The following is a 21529-nucleotide window of genomic DNA, read 5'->3' on the forward strand; positions in this document are numbered from 1 at the left end:
AGGCAGTAGGATCGCTTAAGCCCAGGAGTTTGAGGTTGCTGTGAGCTAGGCCAAGGCACTCTGGCCTGGGCAGAGTGAGACTGTCTCAAAAAAAATAAAACCCGAAATGGTGGAAGAAATGAAGCTTTGCAGTGAGTTTAAGTCATATCTTAGAGTCACTTTATTGTGGAGTAGCCTCTGCTGCAGGGAGAGAATTCAGCCTGGCATGTCACCCCATGGCATCTAGTAAACTCTGCCCCCAACAGAACAAAACTCTGGTCACTCGGGGTGACAGATGAGGGCTGGCAGCCAGTCTTAGCTTCAGAAAGGGTTATTAGCCATGTGTAGAACTTTTTTTTAAAAAAGTACAAGCAGTTATGGTTTTTTTTGAATAATCCTAAACTTAACATAGTCCTAATGTTATGCACCTTGCTGTCACCCTCCATCTTGACATGCACTTAACACCATGAATAGGTTTGACCAGCTCCTCAGAAACATACTAAAATACTGTTTTGGAAGGAAAAATGAAACAACATTAATCTCATTTGTAAAAGTAATACATGTTGAAAAGTGATTCAGAAATATATAATAGATGGTAAAACACTCATTCTACTTTTGAGTTTTAAAATATCTTTGTTGTTTTTGGTTTGCTTGGTATTTTTCCAAGGGACGTGGGTTGGTCTTCTACTCAGTCTATTTCCTTTTGTGTATCCATTAGTATTTGCCTTATATATTTCAAAGCTGTGCTGATAGGTGCAGAGGTGCATGTATGTTTACGACAATCATTCAATAGTTATTGAGCATTTACTTTATGCCAGGTACTGTCCAGGGTCCTGAGAATACAGTCACAAAGATAGAAGCTCCACCTAGTGGAAGGAAAAAGACAAATAAATATGTGAGAAAATCTCCAGAAATGAATGCTTTGCAGAGAAATAAATAGGACTATTTGAAGAAGAATCCTCAGTCTCTGTTTTCATCATAGCTCCACATTTCACACACAAATCTAAGTAGTATAGACCTTCAGAAAATTATTTATAAAGGTAATACATAGGCCGAAGGCAATTACAGTAATTCCTATGTGCCTATATTAACAACTATCATTTTAAAAATTCACCCTCCTCTCTCAGGAAGTGCCATTTAAACTGGAAACTCAATTTTAAAAGGCATATGGATTGCCTTTTAAGGCAAGATTGCACCAAAGATCCAGAGAAACAGGCATGAAAAATTAAACTTATGTTCCTATTCCAACCACTTCTCAGCAGTTGCAGATTAAAAAAAAAAAAAAAAAAAAAAGGCCGGGCGCGGTGGCTCACGCCTGTAATCTGAGCACTCTGGGAGGCCGAGGCAGGTGGATTGCTTGAGGTCAGGAGTTCGAGACCAGCCTGAGCAAGAGCGAGACCCCCGTCTCTACTAAAAATAGAAAGAAATTATCTGGCCAACTAAAAAAAAATATATATATATATATGTATAAAATAGCCACCATGCACTCTGGGAGGCCAAGGCGGGTGGATTGCTCGAGGTCAGGAGTTCGAGACCAGCCTGAGCAAGAGCGAGACCTCATCTCTACTAAAAATAGAAAGAAATTATCTGGCCAACTAAAAAAATATATATATATATATAAAAAAATAGCCGGGCGTGGTGGTGCATGCCTGTAGTCCCAGCTACTCGGGAGGCTGAGGCAGTAGGATTGCTTGAGCCCAGGAGTTTGAGGTTGCTGTGAGCTAGGCTGACGTCATGGTACTCACTCTAGCCTGGGCAACAAAGCGAGACTCTGTCTCAAAAAAAAACAAATACTATAGCCAGAAACAAGACCACAGTCTGCATCCATCTCTTCTGCCTGCCTTATAAAAACCCCAATATTTCTTTGGCTCAGAAAGTTACCTTATTTGGGGGGTACTTCCTGATACATACTGGCTGAATAAAGCCTTTAACCTCTATTTAATTGACTTTATTTTGCTTTGTTGAGAGTACCATTAAACTTGGTGCTAGAAAGAACTTGGAACTTTACTCTGTTCAATATTCCTTCAAGAACAGATAGCTTGGCCGGGTGCGGTGGCTCATGCCTGTAATCCTAGCACTGTGGGAGGCCGAGGCTGGAGGATGGCTTGAGGTCAGGAGTTGGAGACCAGCCTGAGCAAGAGTGAGACCCCCGCCCTCTCTACTAAAAATAGAAAGAAATTATATGGACAGCTAAAACTATATATATAGAAAAATTAGCCGGGCATGGTGGTACATGCCTGTAGTCCCAGCTACTCAGGAGGCTGAGGCAGAAGTTTGAGGTTGAGCCCAGGAGTTTGAGGTTGCTGTGAGCTAGGCTGATGCCACAGCTCTCTAACCCGGGCAACAGAGTGAAACTCTGTCTCAAAAAAAAAAAAAAAAAAAAAGAACAGATAGCTCAATACAATTCTCTGCATCCCAGGTGAACTGTCACCCTTTCATAACCTACAAAAGGATAATAAAGGGATGTAACTCTGCAGCTGACACAAGTAGAAGCAGGGAGCTACCAGAAACTGTGGACAGGCAACACCAAGGTAATAAGTTTAAGGTTTTCCAGAAGGCAGAAAAGGAAAACCAGCGCTGAGTTAAAAAGTGACTGATAACAGTGTAATTTTAAAGTACAAGTTAAATTTGCACAATTTTAATTTTATCGTAAACATATCTTTTACAAATATGAAAAAGGTAGCTATTGGTGTGTAAACATATTTGTATGACTAAATCATGTGCTCTTCTAACTTCTCTGCTCTCCATGCCTAAGAAAAGTCATCTGCAGAGGTCACATCAATGAATAGCTCCTGGACTCATAACCGCCTCAGAGAAACCACGATTGTTTTCAGTTTTGACAATGTTGAATTTCACTTGAGCCCTCTTACCCAGGTCAACAGTGAAGGTTAAGACAACTCCTCATTCTTCTGTGTTCCAGAAAATGACTTACTAAAAGAACCACCTTTCTCCATATGGCTTAAGCAAGACTCGCAGATGCCCCCTTGTTTACCTATGACAAGGTCAGACACAGACTCTCCAAATCCTGTTCTTTGCCTCATGAATCATTTACTAAACTGCTTGTCCCCACTGATCAAGTGGAGCAAAATGCTTGTTAGCCAAACTTTAGTCAGGCCCCTCTCCTTCCTTTAGGACCCTGAATTCTGCTTGACCCCAAGCCTGAGCAAACACAAAAAAATGGAGCAGACCCCCATTATCAGCTTCTGGGAATCTGCTGACCACAGAATACAGGAATATATTTTCCTGTCAGACCCCACTGGCCATGTCCCCTTGCCTGTCCAGCATCCCCTCCAAAGATTCTGCTTATCTCTATTTGCCTCCTCCTTCCCCTGTAAAGGAAAAGCCTCTTCTGTTTGATTTGGAGACACTTGCAGACTTTGTGGTCATTGCAGTGTTTTATAAGATTTTAAAGATTCTTTTAACAATGTGATATACATAAACATTTCAGTAGATGAAAGGCAAAAATTTTTTTGTTATTTATATCTCCAGAGGAGAGACAGCTGTCAGGCAGGGCCACACAGGGGACAGGGTAACAGCCAACTGGAACCCTTTGGTGTGGCAAGCAGGGTGGGGTTAGCTAGGTTTTGAAGGCTACATGTGGATTAGCTAATATGAGTAATTTCCCAGGCTCTGGGGCATAGGGGCTGTCCCTAGTTGTCTGGTGTGAGAGCCTGATAAGCAACATGATTGGAGTATGGACTTAATCAGATGCTCAAATAGGGGAACTGACTGGCTTCTAGCCAGAGTCTCAAAACTGGATCAAGATAGCATTAAAAAAAAAACAAACAAACCAATCTATATTATAAGCAGTACCTTCAGCAGAAGCAGCAGCACTCATATGCAGGGAATGTCAATGATATGTGTACTTGCTAATGACTGCCAGTGTGGAAATGATACTCTGCTGTGACCCCCACTTCAGGAGTATGGACTGCTGTATCTGTTGGGGTGGGAAGGGAGCAATGAAGCAAACAGCCTAATTTTTTAAACTATAGCTGGGACTTGTGCTCATTTCTGGACGCTCCCATCTGAGAGTGGTTAAACAAAAGAAAGTTTAACCAAAAGAGATTCATCAGGCCTGGAAAGAACACTTGAGAAAGAACTTTGATGTCCTGCAATTTCAGTATAGCATGTCTAGGTATGGATTTATATTTATTTATCATGTTTGGGATTTGCTGGGTTTCCAGAGTCTAAGGATTTAGGTTTTGCAAGAATTTTGGAAAGTTATCAGCTGTTCTGTCTTTGAACATACCCAGTTATTTTTTATTCCTTTCTGGAACTCCTAATAAATGTAGGTGAGACCTTCTAATTTCTTCCTCTGTGTCTCATAAAGTCTTTCATATTTTTAATCTCTACAACTCTGTGCAGGAGGGTTTTCAGGTCATCTAATATCCAAAACTACTTGAAACAGAAGTCTTGCCCACCACTGTTGATTGGTCCAGAAATGGTCATGCAACCTCAGCTGGACCAACCAAAGCCTTTTCCTGAGATCATTTTGAATTGGAACTAAGGGCAGAGCTGTTAGATGTATTCTGACAGACTTTCTAGTCTCTGGGTCCAGTGGTTTCTAAGACCCAGCTGCACCCCTGCTGTTCAAGTATTTATGTAAGATCCTTCCAATAATTTCCCCTTTTGCTCAATCTGGTTCAATCTGTGTCTCTTATGTGTGATGAAGAGTCCTAACTAATGCATGGGACTCTTTGAAAATTGCTAAGTACCATTTCAGAGAGGGAGTGAGGAACTGTAGACAAAGGGCAATGTGAGAAATTTTTACAAATTTGTATATTCATTACGTATTTATTGCTACATAACAAATTATCCAAAAACTTATGGCTTAAACAGGCATTTCTGGCCGGGCGCGGTGGCTCACGCCTGTAATCCTAGCACTCTGGGAGGCCGAGGCGGGTGGATCACTTGAGGTCAGGAGTTCGAGACCAGCCTGAGCAAGAGCGAGACCCCCGTCTCTACTAAAAATAGAAAGAAATTTTCTGGCCAACTAAAATATATGTAGAAAAAAATCAGCCGGGCATGATGGCGCATGCCTGTAGTCCCAGCTACTCGGGAGGCTGAGGCAGTAGGATCGCTTAAGCCCAGGAGTTTGAGGTTGCTGTGAGCTAGGCTGATGCCAGGGCACTCACTCTAGCCTGGGCAACAAAGCGACACTCTGTCTCACAAATAAATAAATAAATAAATAAAAATAAAAACAGGCATTTCTTATCTCATGGTTTCTGTGTGCCAAGCATTCAGGAGCAGCTTAGCTGGTTTATTCTTGCTCCAAGTCTCAAAGTCTAGTCATGATGTTGACCAGGGTTGTGATCACCTTGAGGCTTGACTGGTGCTGGAGGAGCCACTTCCAAGATGGCTCACTAACATCACTGTTGAGAAGAGGCTTGGGTTCCTCACAAGCTCTCAGCAGGAGTCCTCAGTTTCTTGCCATGTGGGCCTTCCCTAATGCTGCTAACACGATGGCAGCTAGCATTCCTTAATGGCATGATCTCAGAAAGAAAGAGAGCAGAAAGAAAGCCGTAGGCATTTTTATGACCTAGTCTTGAAAATAACACATCATCACTTCTGCCTCATTCTATTTGTTATAAGAAGTCACTATATCCAGTTCCATCTCTTGAAGAGAGAAGTAGCAAAGAATTGTGGACATATAGTTGAACCTTGAGCAACATGGAGGAATAGGAGCACTGACCGCCCCTCCTCCAAGCTAAAAATTTGCATATAACTTTTGACTCCCTCAAAAGTTAACTAGTGGCTAGGTACAGTAGCTCATGCCTGTAATCCTAGCACTTTGGGAGGCTCAAGTGGGAGGATTACTTGAGTCCAGGAGTTGGAGGTTGCAGTGAACTATGATTGTGCCACTGCACTCTAGCCTGAGTGATAAAGTAAGACCCTATCTCAAACAAACAAACTGAACTGCTAATAGCCTATTGACCGGAAGCCTTACCAAAAATATAAAAAGTCACTTAACACATATTTTGTATATTACATGTATTATATACTGTTTTTACAACAAAGTAAGCTAGAGAAAATAAAAAATCATTAAGAATATCATAAGGAAGAGAAAATATAATTACTATTAAGTGAAAGTGGGTCATCATAAAGGTCTTCTGCTTCTTATCTTCATGTTGAATAGGCTGAGGAAGAGGAGGGGTTGACCTTGCTGTCTTAGGGGTAGCAGTAGCAGAGGCAGAAGAAAATCTGTGTATAAGTGGACCCATGCAGTTTAAAGCAGTGTTGTTCAAGGGCCAACTGTATTTGAAAAACACCACACTTGTCATTCCTCTGCAGGTTCTAAAGGTTGCATCAGCTCCACTGCTCCATCCAGACCACTATTCCACTGAAATTTACAGCCTTTCTTCTTTTGAAGATCTATTCGCTACTCCTCATGTCAGGAATTACATCTATGTTTTGCCACTTATGAAACCTACATCTTGGCCATGGCCAAGCCTGGGAGGCCTGAGGGATTGTAACACTTGCTCTAGACCGCAGACAAATCTCAGATGGGTTACCCCAGACCTCATCACTGATCTACATCCCTCACATGATGGCAGTAGATAGCATTGCCATACTTCACAGGAGTCCCCTGTCCACACTAGTCATCGTGTTCATCAAGGAAATGCCTGGCCCCTATGAATACCCAGCCACTTGATTTCTGTCTACATCTTCCTACTAAAAACTCCTCTGGTCCTTTCATCTTACCTCCAACTCCAACATCCCTAACAGAACAATTATGGTTTCTACATCTCCAATGCTTCTCCCTGCTTCTCTGTACCTCCTGCCTCCACTGACATCCTGGCAGCCAGGCCATGCAAGAGAAACTACACTTTTTCCTGGCCCAGAAATCAAGGTAATCAGAGCCAGACCATGAGGGAGATCATGAGCACAGGACACATCCAGCCTTCCTTCTAGCAAGCACCCACTCATCTCTCAGCCACACAGAGAACAATTATCTAGACTTGTTGAGAATGGAAGAGGCCCTTAACCCCATGGCCCTCTGATACCAGCTGTCCCCATGCTGTCTTTCATTGCTCTATAGCAGCTGTCCCCACCCTTTTTGGCACCAGTGACCCGGTTTCATGGAAGACAAATTTTCCACGGACTGGGGGTGGGGTGGGTGGGTCGGTGCAGAGCTCAGGTAGTGATGTGCGGCCTGTTTCCTGACAGGCCACGGTCAGGTACTGGGCCAAAGACCTTGGGGTTGGGGACCACAGCTCACAGCAAGGCCAAGACTGATTGATTCATATGATCCACTAACTAGAGGCTTAATTTGGGGAGGGGAAGCAGCTGAAGGAGCTCCTTACCCACCTGGTCTTACCTCTTTTTCTACAAGTGAGGAGGAGTTGCAGTTAGAGAGGGAAATTGGCCTCAAGGATTTCCTTCCAGCCCACAGAACTGAAAGTGCTCCTTAGGTCTCTTTTCCCCTCAGGGGTGATACTTAAAACCTATTAACCACCCTGTACCAGTCTCAGTAGACCTGAGCAGATCTTGAAGGGCCCTGGGGCCGGCCAGCCATTAACCCTTTAGTTGTGTTAAACAAGATTAGGAGAGGCCATTGTTTTGAACCTAGCTCCTGCTAGAAGCCCCAACAGACCTGGCCAAACAAAAATGGAGTCACTCATGCTAAATGCCACATAATTAAACTGAAACTTTGAGGAAATAGGTAAATCCCAAAACAGACTAGTCTTTTCTGAAAACAAAAGATTCACAGCAACAAATCAGAAAGAACCTATTAAGCCTGAGTCAGCACGGTAAGGAAATCCGTTCTGCTTTAACCCTTACAAGAAAAGTAAACCCAGTTTTTTTTTTCCTATTGTTTCCTTGTTCCCACCTTACAAAACCCATTGTTTTGTCATGTCCAGTGGGATCTCTTTTATTTTAAAGAATGAGATGTCCTGATTCATGAATTGCAAATAAAGCCAATTAGTTCTATACACTAAATTGTTGTAATTTTGTCTTTTGACGATTGTTGGACCATGAAAATGACTCAAAAGGCCTGGAGTAAGGGGAAGCCCCAGAGGGGTTCAGGCTGCTGTTCCTTTTGTCACCCCTAGCTTCGGATCCCTTTATTCTCTCGGGGGCGGGGCGGGGGGTGGGTTGGAGAGAGCCATCAAGGGCAGCCCCTCAGACACAATGGGAGGGATGTGGGCAAACAGGCCACGGCTGATCGAGCTCTGAGGGAGGAATGGGCATTGGAGATCCGATCGTGGGAGCTAGGTGCCCAACGCAGGGAGGTGAGGGGTGTTAGGGACAAGCCCCGTCGCCCGCCTAGGGGCCGCCTACCGCCTCCCCGGAGGCCTGGGAGCAGCAGAGACGTTGGCCCTCCCAGTTTTCTAGAGCGGCCGCGGAGGGCCCGGGGCGGTGACGCGCGTGCGCGGCCGGGATAGCCGGGAGGAAGGCGCTGGTCTCTGAGGCCGCGGTGGGAGTAGGTGAGCTAGCTGCGCGGGGGCGGTGGGGGCGGCTGTGCGGGCGCAGGGCTCGCGTAGGCCTGCGGGGTCCTGGTCGGGGATACCACCCCCGCCTCGCTGGGGGCGTGTCGGGGACGTCTTCGCCTCCTGGGGTCCGATGTAGAAAATTTGGAGTCCTGCTTTCTCTGGGCTCTGTTTTTTTCACCCAATTTTGCAAATAAAGCGTGTTCGTTAGAAACAATTAGATACCTCAGGAAAGTGGAAGAAAAGTAAAAGTAGCCGCAATCCGGAAATCTTAGTCTCCAGGCCTCCTGACATTAAACACTGTGGGTAATTATCACACTCACATATATGTTCATACATATTTTTGTTATGAAAGATCATGCTATTGCTTTTTAAAAGCGTTTGTTAGCATTGTGATGAAATACACGTTCCATTTACCATGCAATACATAAAAATTTACCATTTTAAAGAGTGTAATTCAGTGGCGTTAAGTGCTTTTTAAAAATTACAATGTCTAGAACTTGCAGGGTGCATTTGTTATCATTTTGGTTAAAGTTAGGGCTAGCATTATGACCACTGAAACATTTTTTTTGCGAGGATAATTAAAACATTGTGTTTGCAGTTTATTTCCCATAGTGCACATTTACATGAAGCTGTAAGTGGTCACAAGTGACATCTGTGCAGAAAAATAGCAAAATATTTTTTGTTCGAGTGATTGTCTTTCAAAATGATAAAAACCTGTATGGAAAATCCAGTTTTTAAACAAAAGCAGAGCTCTAACCTATAGCCATTGTAGTGTACCCTGACTTGTATGGGCCTAAGATATCAGAGGATCGTCTCTTTTCTAATCTAAAAGTGATGGCCATAGAAAACTCATTAATATTAGGTCAGTTGTTTTGCAGGGAAGTGTCAGCGAGTGGTTTGAGCAGTAATTTGATTAATCAATTTCAGGGAACTTCTATTATATGTGCTATATAAGTGTGTATGTCTGTGCTTATTCAGGTACTGAAGAATTAGGCTGCTCTTACGTGTTATCTAATGCTGAGAAAAGGCTGACAAATTTTGGTTGAAAAACAATCACTTCTTACTGTAAGTGGAAAAAATGGGAATGTTTTGAAGGTAAACCTCCATATGCACTTAAAGAGGATACTGACAAAAGCATGAAAATACTGCCTGTTCTACCAGTAAGTTTTCTGTGGCTTCTGCTATCAAGGAAGTATTAGTGCATAAGTATTCTATGATGTCAGATAGTGCTTGAGAGTAAAAATACATAAAGTATGGTAAAACATGACTTACTGTATTTTGTAATTTTCAATATTTAAAAACGATCCGAAAGAAGTAATCTGAAAGAGGTCTTGTGAACATTCCTGTGACCCTCAGGTGAATCATTATGCTTTCCATAAGGTTGAATTTATGAGCTTATTTTTTCCCTTCCTGATCTTAAATTACTTCTCCCCTTTTCTTGTCTTATTTTACTACATAGCACCTGTCACTGTCTGACATACCATGTATTTGTCTGTCTATCTCCCCATAACCTCCTCCAAGCATTGCATTTTATTTGTTTTATTCATGGCTCTGACCTCAGGGTATGGGACATAGTAGGTGCTCAATAAATATTTGTTAAGTTAATGAAAGAAAGAGTCCAAACTGGGAGATGAGAATTGATAGTATTTGATATCCTTGATTTTTTTTTTAGAGCCCATTGCTAAGTTAAGAGTGTAAGAGTGGTCTTGAGCCTGGAACATTTCCTTGCAGAGATGAAGCCCTCCAAGTTGTGCTAGGTTTAATGCCTTGTGTCTTTCACTGTGTCGGGCTTTTTTTTTTTTTTTTTTTTTTTTTTTTGAGACTCTTGCTCAGGCTGGTCTTGAACTCCTGAGCTCAAGTGATCATCCCGCCTCAGCCTCCCAGAGTGCTAGGATTAAAGGCGTGAGCCATTGTGTCTGGCCACTGTTTCAGGCTTGATGTTTTGTTTAATATCATGAGTCAATGGCCTTCATTCATGCTCCCAGCTTTCTATATTTTGGACCCCCATGAAAGTGGGAAGAGTGGATCAAGATCATTCTGCTTCACTAAGTGGAGTGTGAGCACCACACTGGCCCTGTAGGCTATGGAGTGGATCCTTTGACTATGGGGGATCGTTGCATTGCAAGGGGCCTGGGTCTTGTGCACTTTCTTTCTCCTTTTGCTATAAATAATCACTGTACCTTTTGAGCCTACTATGGGTGTCGTCTGTTCTAAGTGACCTCAAGTCCATTCATTGTCCTTTCCCTGGGTGGCACTTACCTGCCTTTTAACCTTGCCCACACAGCCTGACCACCTAGTGTACAGTGAAACAGTTATGTTGATGCATATAGATCTAGTATATTCCTTTTAGGTACTGCATGGTATTTCATCCTATAAAATGCTATACTTTTTTTAGCCATATTGATGGACAAGTAGGTTAATTCCAATATTATGTTGTTACAAAGAGTATTCTAGTGAATACCCATGTAAATGTCTGAATACCTGTGCAAGTGTTTTCTCAGGGGGGATTCTTAGAAGTGAATTTCCTGGGCCATAAGGAATATGTCTTTTTAATTTTACTACAGACTTTCAAAGTATCCTTCTTGTTGGCTGTGTAAATTCCCACTCTGGTTTCTTTGTTTTTTTTTTTTTGAGACGGGGTCTCGCTCTGTCACCAAGACGGTAGTATAGTGGCATGATCATAGTTCACTGTAGCCTCCAACTCCCAGACTCAAGCAATCCTCCTGCCTTAGCCTCCTTAGTAGCTGGGACTGCAGGCACACAGCACCACACCCAGCTAAATTTTTTGTTTTTTTCTTTGTGTAGATGAGGGTCACACTATGTTGCCTAGGCTGACCTCAAACAATCCTCCTGCCCTCCTGCCTCAGCCTCCCAAAGTGCTGGGATTACAGGTGTAAGCCACCACACACCTGGCCTAAACTTCCACTTTTATCTATAGTTTGCATGTGGTGTTTTTTTGTTGAATTTTTTTTTTTTTTGTAGAGGTTTTTCATATTGATGTATTAAAATATATTCATTATCTTGCTTTTGTTGTCCTCAGAAATCCTTGCTTACCCCAGGGTTATTAGTCTTTTTGTTTTTTACACCTTGTTTTTAAAGTTTCTTTAACTAGAGTTCATTTTTGTTTGATTTTATTTATTATTTTTATTTGCCTAGCCTGTTGTCCCAACACAATTCATTGAATAGTCTAATCTTTTCCACTAACTTATAGTACTACCTCTATCATACATCAAACTTATATATGTGTATTAGCCTGTGTCACAATTCTACACTCTTTATCTACTGTTTGCATATTCCTTCAGTAATACATGCTGTTTTAAGTGCTACAGTGTTACCTTAAGCCTTAATTGTCTGGTAGATCAAAACTTTCCACATCTAAAAAGTTGTCTTAGCCATTCTTTTACTCGTTTTTGTGAATTTTAGAACATGCTTATAAAGCCCCAAGAAAAGTTATATTGGGATTTGGTTGGGATTTTATTGACTTTACATGATAATTTAAGAAGAATTGACATCTTGGAAAAATTTAGTCCTCCCATACCTAAGTAAGATTTATTTATATCTGTTATGTCTTTTGGCACAGTTTTTTGTTTCTCCACTAAGGTCTTGTACAATTTTTATTAGATTTCATTCTGGGTACTTTGTTTTTTTGTTGCAATTTTTTTTATTTTTAATAACTTTCCTGCAGAAAACCACCTGCATTTTGTTGCTATTGTATTGATTCATTTTCTGGTTGTTGCTGTTGTGTAGGAAAGTTATTGAATATATATTGATTATAAATTCAGGGCTTAATGTTCTTTCATATTAGTTCTGTTTTTTGATTCATTCTATTAGATTTCTTTTTTTTCTTTTTTTTTTTTTTTTCCTGATGGAGAAGGGGTCTGGCTGTGTTGCCCAGGCTGGTTTCAAACTCCTGATCTCAATTGATCCTCCTACCTTGGCCTCCCAAAGTGCAGGTATTACAGGCACAAGCCACCACACCTGGGCTTTATTGGATTTTTTAGGTGTATCTTCATATCATTCATGAGTATGTTTGCTTTTCATCTTTCTTTTCCAACAGTTTTCTGCATATTTCTTTTTGTTGCTTAATTGCATTGGCTAGGATTACATTGTGTGGTCCTGCTTTTAATTGCAAGGCTTTTAATGTCTTCACCATTTAGTGTCACATTTGTTGTAGATTCCTTTTGGCTATTCCTCATGTCAGTTTAAGGATGTTTCTATTCCTAAACTGTTAAGAGTGTGCACAAAAACGAGATAAAGTTAGTTAATTTTAAGAGAGTACCAATACTGTGAATAGGTTTATGCCCATAAGTTTGAAAACCTAGATGAACATTTGGATTGTTTCCTCCTTTTGACTATTATGAATAATGCACTATGAACATTTATGTACAAGTTGTTGTGTGAACATCTATTTTCTTTTCTCTTGGATATATACTTTGTAGTAGAATTGTTAGGTCAAATACTAACTGTTAACATTTTTAGGAACTGTCAGATTGTTTTCATAAGTGTCTGTGCCAATTTACATTTCCACCAGCACCGAATGAGGCTTCTAGTATCTCCACACCCTCACTGATGCTTGCTATTACCTGATTTTTATTCTAGCCATCCTACTGGGTGTGAAGTAGTATCTTTCTCTCTCTCTCTTTTTTTTTTTTTCAGCTGATGGGGTCTCACTGTGTTGCCCAGGCTGGAAAACAATGGCATAATCGTAGTTCACTGCAGCCTCAAACTTCTGGCTTCAAGTAATTCTCTTGCCTCAGCCTCTTTAGTAGCTGGGACCACAGGCACTCGCCACCACACCTGGCTAAAAGTGTGGTATCGCATCCTTGTGTTGATCTGCATTCCCTGATGACTAATGTTGCTGACTATCCTTTGTGCTTATTGGCCATTTTTATATTTTCATTGGAGAAATGTTAATTCAGACCTTTTGCCCATTTTAAAATTAGGTTATTTTTCCTTTCATTATTGAGCTGTGAGTTCTTTAAATATTCCAGATACAAGTCTTAATCAGATATATGATTTGCCAATATTTTCTTCCAGTATGTGGGATGCCTTTTTACTTTTGTCTTATGTTCTTTGAAGCACAAGAGTTTTTCCTTTTGATGAAGTTCAAGTTATCTTTTCTTTTTTTCCATGTGTTTTTGGCGTGCCTTTGGCAAGAATCCATTGCCAAATCCAGTGGCATATTTTTACACTTACGTTTCTTATAAGAGTTTTAGAGTTTTAGCTCTTACATGTAGGTCTTTGACCATTTTGAATTAATTTTTGCAGATGATGTGAGCTAGGGCTCCATCTTCATTCTTTTGCATGCAGATATCCAGTTGTCTCAGCACCATTTGTTGAAAAGACTGTTCTTTCCATTTTGAGTAATCTTGGCACCATTGTCAGAAAAAAAATGACCATGATGTATGGGTTTATTTCTGGACTCTACATTCTAATTCATTGATCTATATGGGTGTCTTCATGCCAGCATCACAATGATCTGATGACTGTTGCTTTGTGTAATAAGTTTTGAAATTGGGAAGTTGGAGTCCTCCAGCTTATTCTTCTTTTTCAAGATTGTTTTGTCTGTATGAGTCACTTGAGTCTCCATATGAATTTTAGGATAAGCTTTCATTTTCTAAAAAGATATCACCTGGGAATCATAGGGATTGTGTGGAATCTGTAGATCAATTCTGGGAATATTCATGAGACTTGTGTTTGAAGTAAGGAGAAAGAGAATTAGAATATTTTGGCCTATGTCTGGATTCATTGACAGAATATGGGAAATCGGAAAGGAAGATGGAGAGAATATGCATTTTAGACTCTGAACTTAAGATGTTGCAGGACACACAAGTGGAATGTCCCATGGACAACTGGAAGCGTGTGGTACAGGTCTAGGAGAGAAGTGAGAGCTGTGAGAGCAGCATTAAAGCGATGAAGGTCAGTGAGATCACTGACACAGAGAAAAAGGAAGCACTGAGGCCTGAGCTTCAAGGAGTGTCCGTTATGAGAGGGAAGGAGCAGGAAGAGGAACCTGGGTATGAGGAACCAGAACTGTGAGGGGAAAATCAGATGTGCCTGGTGTTAGGGATAAAGAATGTGGCCCAAAGAGCTTGCTTCAGAGAGGTTGAGGAAAGTGAGGGCTGGAAGAACAGTTAGTTCTCAGTTTGAACAGCGACTTTCTACTTTCCCCTCCAGGGAAAATTCACAGCACGCTTGGGCCAATGCCTTATGGAAGAGGGTAAGAGTCAGTGTGTGTGGAGCTGCCTGGTTCTCTTTTCACTCCTTGGGAACATACGTCTTATGGGAGCTGAGGGTAGGGCTTGTTCCACTCATAGCTTTCTTTCCTCCTTCAGCTCAACTTGCTTCCCCAGTTCCTGCCCTTCCTCAAGCGGGGAACTCGGAGACCAAGCAGCAACAACTGTGCTTCGGATGGTCAGGCCCCAGGTGAGCTTGGTTCTTTCTGTTTTTCCCAAGTTTCCATGTCTGTGGCCCAAGAATGGCTAGAGCTCTCACCTCCAGAACTCTGCCCCATCTGTGACTATTCCTATGGCTCTCCTGCCTAATTGCTTCCCCTGGGGCTGGGTCTCTACTGCTGAGTTAATGGAGTCTGTCTTGCCCTGGACTTGTCCTTTTGGAAATGTCATCTGAGCGCCTGTCTCCCACACCTTTGCCCACCAAGAGCCCATACCCTGTGCCCTCTGTAGCCCTGATGACTCTGCCCTTCAGGCTGGGAATGTTCCTGAGCAATAGCAGCTTGTTATTCCAGGATTTTGTGGTGTATGAGGACCTGTCTGTGGACTATACTGAGAAGAAGTGGAAAGGTCTGGCCCTTTACCGGAACATGATGTTGGAAAATTACCGCAGCACAGCCTCATTGGATGATAATTCTGTTCCTCAGTAACTTAGAGTCTGCATTCTGTACATTTTATTTGCTATATTCTTTGTCTTTTTTACTTTTTCATTAGGAAAATTTCCAAATGTAGATAAACTAAATAGTATAGTGAACCTCTGTGCACTCATAACTCAGCTTTACAAGGATCAACATTCTCTTTGCTTCATTACTGATTGACATAGGTGGTTTAGTTGGGGTTGTTTTAGTTGTAAGGAATGGAGAGTCACTCAAGTTATTGTAAGTAGGGAGCTCTGTGTTGTAAGGCTTAAAGGAATGCGAGCCCAGAACAAACCACACTGTGAGAAACAGGGACCTGTGGAGACTAGGCCGTGACCCAGGGCAGCCTAGGAGCCTGAGCAGCAAAAGCAAATGAATTTTTACACCTGTGTTCCAGTGTGACTGTAACGCAGCTGCTCACAGCATATCAGTTTTCTCTCTGCTTGTCTTGTTGCTGCTACCCATTTAATTGACTCTGAATCTTTTGTCCCTCTCATAGCTCCTTCCTAATTGTTCCCTCATACTTATTGTTTGCTGTGGCTCCTAATAGCTTGACTTCTCCCCTTGCACCATTTCAATTTCCAGTCCTAGTGGTAATTGCCTAAATTTTTCCTTACTTCAAGTTCCACATTTACTTAGAGAGGAATCCTGGTTGCTACAGCCATTAAATATCTGCTCTGTTTGGACAGAGCTTTGGCCCAAGCCATGGCAGAGGCTGATAACTAACCTACAGATAAGCTTTCCTTAGGTCTAGTGCTGGCCGTGGTCCAGTCACCTGTGGTCCATCCTGGGATACTCAGAATCATTTATACAAATCATGGTTGCCTAAGCATCCGTCTCTGCGAAGACTGGGGCAGTTTCTTGAAAGATTTATTGTCAAGGAAGTTCCTGTGATTGACAAGCTTAGAACACTAGTCATCTCTGGAGAGGGTTGGGCTACTAACCCAGACATCTTTGACTTTCCATAGGCTAAATGGCATGGTAGCTGTGGCTCTGATTAAAGCATGACTAAAAGGAACCAACATTTTGGTGTTGAGCTATGACCATGATTACTCTATTTTCTCCCACATTTTGTATTTAAAAATTCCAGAATTCAAGGCAAATATTCACCCATTAAGTTTCCTTTATATTCTATAAAATCAAGATCCCAAAGACACTTTTTTTTTTTTTTTTTTTTTTTTTTTTTGAGACAGAGTCTCACTCTGTTGCCCGGGCTAGAGTGAGTGCCGTGGCGTCAGTCTAGCTCACAGCAACCTCAAACTCCTGGGCTTAAGCGATCCTACTGCCTCAGCCTCCCGAGTAGCTGGGACTACAGGCATGCGCCACCATGCCCGGCTAATTTTTTGTATATATATATTTTAGTTGTCCATATAATTTCTTTCTATTTTTAGTAGAGACGGGGTCTCACTCTTGCTCAGGCTGGTCTTGAACTCCTGACCTCGAGCGATCCACCCGCCTCGGCCTCCCAGAGTGCTAGGATTACAGGCGTGAGCCACCGCGCCCGGCCCCAAAGACACATTTTAATTCATATTTCAATTATTGCTGCCCCTCTTAGTTTTCATAGGAGTACAGAACTGGCTCATACCAGTTCAGTGCCCTGGGGACATTGGCATCCCCACTGTTAGAGCTCTGCCTTCTCCTTCAACACTATTCCTCAGCATTTCTGAACCCATAGCTTCTCCAAATCTTATCACTGTCCTGTCATTACAAGATCTCTCCTTTTTGCATACTTTTGTAATCATACCCCCATAATATAAATCTGTAGTTTATCTTTTCCTTCCGTCTTTCTTATATTTGACTTGAGGTATTAATATTTGCTAGCATTCTGTCTCCCAGCATTGTTTTTGAGAACCATAGAACCATACAGTGTTGTGGTTGGAAAGCAACTTATAGTTCATCATTTTACTAAGGACACATAGCTCCAGAGTGACTTCTCTAGGAATACACCATGCTTTACAGTCTGGTCTCTTGCTTTCTGATGTCCCTTCTAATTTGCTGTATTGGCTTAACATCTGGCTGTCCTGGAATCTTTTTTCCCACCTTCCTCCACTGACTACTTTCTCCTCTTTGTTTTTTTAGCCCTGGAGGAAAGAAAAAAAATGAGCTATTTATTTCCTATATCCTCTCCTGTTCTCTATGTGTCATCTTATTTCTTAACCGGGATGTGGCTTTTCCTCAGGTACCTAGCCTGTAGATGATTCCGTTTGCTCAACAGAACAAGAAGTAAGTAAAAGTTTTCTTCTTTCTTTTGGCAGCAGGTAGAAACATGATGGAGAGTTCAGAGTTGACGCCAAAGCAGGAAATTTCTAATGGATCAGAGTCATCTGATAGGATACCAGGGGGACTCTTTGGGCTGGTTCCTGGGGGAACAGAGGCTGAAGATGTCCATGAAGATACTTTCGAGGAGCTAGAAGTGCCACCCTCAGATGAAGAAGGGAGCAGACTAGAAAGTGTTTTCTTGGAAATAACAGGTAAGGATAAGAAAAAATCCACAAAAGACAGGTGTGAGGAACATAAGAAGGTCGGGGAACATCAAAATCTGTCTTCTAGTCCTGCTGAACATGAAGGAACTCTAAGAGGACAGAAATCCTATCAGTGTGGTGAATGTGGCAAAGCTTTCAGTTGGAGTTCACACCTGATTGGCCATCAGAGAATCCACACTGGAGAGAAACCCTATGTGTGTAATGAATGTGGTAAGACCTTCAGGCAAACCTCTCAGCTCATTGTTCATCTCAGAACACACACAGGGGAAAAACCCTATGAATGCAGCGAGTGTGGAAAGACCTATCGTCATAGCTCCCATCTCATTCAACACCAGAGACTTCACAATGGAGAGAAACCTTATAAATGTAATGAATGTGGAAAAGCTTTTAATCAGAGTTCCAAACTCTTTGACCACCAGAGAACTCATACTGGGGAGAAACCTTATGAATGCAAGGAGTGTGGGGCGACCTTTAGTCGGAATAAAAATCTTGTCCGACATCAGGTCCTTCACAGTGGTAAGAAACCTTACAAGTGTAATGAGTGTGGGAGAGCTTTCTGTTCCAATAGAAATCTCCTAGACCATCAGAGAATCCACACTGGGGAGAAGCCTTATGAGTGTAATGAATGTGGCAGGGCCTTCAGTCGGAGCAAATGTCTTACTCGACATCAGAGCCTCCATACTGGGGAAAAGCCATACAAATGTAGCGAATGTGGGAAAGCCTTCAGTCAGATCTCTCAACTTGCTGACCATGAGCGAATTCATACTGGAGAAAAACCTTTTGAATGTAGTGAGTGTGGTAAGGCATTTAGTCTGAGTAAATGTCTTGTTCGGCACCAGAGACTTCACACAGGTGAAAAGCCCTATAAATGCAATGAGTGTGGAAAATCCTTCAATCAAAACTCGTACCTCATTATACACCAGAGAATTCACACTGGTGAGAAACCCTATGAATGTAATGAGTGTGGAAAGGTCTTCAGTTATAGCTCCAGCCTTATGGTGCATCAGAGAACACATACTGGGGAAAAACCCTATAAATGCAACGATTGTGGGAAAGCCTTTAGTGACAGCTCACAGCTTATTGTGCACCAGAGAGTTCACACTGGAGAGAAACCTTATGAATGTAGTGAGTGTGGGAAAGCCTTTAGTCAGCGCTCCACTTTTAATCACCACCAGCGAACTCACACTGGGGAGAAGCCCTCAGGTCTGGCTCGGTCAGTTTCTTAAGGCATGGTTCTCTGAGACAGAGAGTGAAGACCTTTGAGTTAAGTTTTCTTTATAAGAAGATGCTCACACCGTGGTCTCCCCTGGGAATCACTAATCAATGTGGACCATTGCCTGCCTGGTTTCCTTTGGGTCACTAAGGTGGGAGAGTGGGAATAACTTAGTTTGATCCTTACGCTACTACTAGGAAAGTAAGGACTACACATTTCATTTACTTGTAGGTTTCCTTCTCTCTTTCTTTTTTAAACTATTTTAAAATCTAATTTGTTAGTGTGCATTCCATAATCAGAGTCTGTGTTTCTGAGGAACAGCAATTATATCTTCTTTATTCTACTGGAATTCCTCCATTTCATCACTTAAATGAAGTCATTCTACAAGGTTATTCTTTCCTGCTTCTTGCTACTTTTTTTTTTTTTTTTTTAATTTAGTTTTCTGACAAAGGAGAAACTTGCTACTTTTTAAATTTAGATTATGATCTGTATCCTCTCATCAGTTTTCTTTTCTACCTAGAAAACCTTTTCTTCCTGTTTGGTAATCATGTCTCACAATGTTCAAGACTCATCTCATCTCTGAAAGGCTTTCTTCTTCAAATGCTTTTTCATTCCTCTTATTAACTTTTGTTGAATTGACCTCAATGCTTTAAATTAGCTGGTGCTACAATGTGCAACTGTTGTTAAATTACCTTGTAAATTATTCTCAACTTAATGCATATGTGTATAATTTCATACCAACTTGTAGGCTCTTGAGATCAGGTGTGGTATCTATTTTTTTTAACATATAGATAATAGTTTGAGTATGTAGTTCTTAAATATGTTTTGAAACTCAACTCTCAAATTGAACCATTCTTAACATGAGCATGGTCTCTCTCCCTGCCCCCATCATGTTTACTAGACTAGAAACTTCTGAAGATGGAAGTGGTCTCTCCTCATAGTGTGTCACGTACAAAGCCTCATTGATATCTTCTATGTCTGCAGTCCCCAAACCCTGGACCATGGCCCATTATTGGTCTGTGGTCTGTTAGGAAATGGGTCGTGTACCACTGCCTGAGCTCTGCACCACACTACCGCCACCCATGACACCACCACCCCCCCATCTCCAGTCCGTGGAAAAATTGTCTTACATGGAACTGGTCCCTGGTGCCAAAAAAGTTGGGGACGCTGTGTGTTGCCCTCGAAGTTTTACTATTGGTATCTCAGCCTTTCAGAGCTAATGGATTTGTATGTGAGTGAATACCTGTGTAATGGGTTGGGCAGTCATAACCCACTCATACGTACTTGCACGCTTATTTAGTTCTGAACTAAAGCTGACTGCATCCTGCCTCCTAAATAACTTTACTGCAAAGAAGACTTGACTTTAATGGCTGTGGTACAGATGATTAAAAATTCCAGCTAGGAGCATTCCTGGATGATTGGAATTCACAGTGATGAGATTTTTGGCAAGATAAGTCAGACTGATATGTTTTCCTTATCAGCTAGCCATATCTAACTACAACTGCCATCTTAATGTCAAGATAAGAGCTGGTACCCTTAGTTATCAGGCCATCTTTCATTCCCCAAAGACATAAGAAACAGGAAATCTCAGAGGATTTCCCCTCTTTTTAGAGTCACATATCAGTCATGAACTTGAACAACTTTTCCCCTCCACCCTTACAGTTGGGCCTCAGTCTGCAGGACCTTTGCCGCTGGTGTCCACTATTCTTTCCATCTCTCAAACTTCCTCTTAACAGGCTGACAGGATCAGCAGTGTGACAAAGGTAGAGGAGAGGGCTAGAGGGGCAATGTCAGATATGTAACCTGGAGGGGAGATTTCATGAGCTATGGTTTATGTCCCAGACAGTGGAGAAGAAAGGGAAGAGACATGAGGCTCAAGAAAATAAGAAAGGTGATTCTGGGGGAGACATCTCAGACAAAGTTAGAAAGGATTATTGGGAGCCTAAAGTTTTTCAGGGCCTATAAAAATTACTGAACTCAGTATATAACTGGAAATTTGCCTTTTGTGAATATGTATTTTAAATGTTTTCAGTTATATTTTTGGTATTTGCTTTTATTTTCCTTTAGATGATATGCAGATAGGGCTTTTTTTTTTTTTTTTTTTAAGTGTTCTACAGTACTTTGGGAGCTTTCAGATCCTGACCCTGTATGAACACATGGGTCCAATCTTCCACTCTGAGTTGGGCGTTTCTGATCATGTCTTCAGCAGAACTACCCTGCCTACTGAATGCTGTAGTTTTACCTTCTGGTTCTTGTCTGCTTATCCCCTACCATGCTAAGCCTCTGGAAAGTGGCCACTTGCACTACTCGTAATTGTATGAGCCTACTACCACCAGTCTGGTGTAGATGCTCAGTAAAAGTGAATGCCCTGACATCCTGAAAAAGCCTCAGGCTCTTGGATGGAAAAAAACTGGCTTCATTTAAAAATCGTACCTCAATTTCTATTAGTTATTCCTAGTATAAGCTTTAATTTTAAAAACTTTTTAAAATCTGGATTCAGTTACCTTGCTATATTTTTAGTTTTAATAGCTTTTTAGTTGCATTTTCT

The 21529-nt window shown here is 41.7% G+C and overlaps 1 protein-coding gene across 2 annotated transcripts; it reads left to right on the forward strand.

Moving 5' to 3' along the window:
* The first annotated feature begins 14825 nt into the window (after positions 1 to 14825).
* Positions 14826 to 19031, forward strand: LOC138386842 (zinc finger protein with KRAB and SCAN domains 7-like). Of its 2 annotated transcripts, none has more exons than XM_069473540.1 (3): positions 14826 to 14840; positions 15163 to 15272; positions 17539 to 19031. In XM_069473540.1, the coding sequence occupies exons 1-3, from the start codon at positions 14826 to 14828 to the stop codon at positions 18992 to 18994; spliced, it is 1581 nt and encodes a 526-aa protein (XP_069329641.1). In that variant the 3' UTR covers positions 18995 to 19031. The 2 variants fall into 2 exon arrangements, with proteins under 2 accessions (XP_069329641.1, XP_069329642.1); XM_069473541.1 differs by having other exon boundaries at positions 17542 to 19031.
* The last annotated feature ends 2498 nt before the right edge of the window (positions 19032 to 21529 follow it).

Source organism: Eulemur rufifrons, chromosome 7 (genome assembly GCF_041146395.1).
Source record: "Eulemur rufifrons isolate Redbay chromosome 7, OSU_ERuf_1, whole genome shotgun sequence".
In the NCBI taxonomy this organism is placed as follows: domain Eukaryota; kingdom Metazoa; phylum Chordata; class Mammalia; order Primates; family Lemuridae; genus Eulemur; species Eulemur rufifrons.

Bases quoted from the DNA above. Each gene is read 5' to 3' on its own strand.
- LOC138386842 (XM_069473540.1), top strand. The intron at 15,273-17,538 runs GGATGATAATTC...CTTTCTTTTGGC, and splicing joins TACCGCAGCACAGCCTCATT to AGCAGGTAGAAACATGATGG.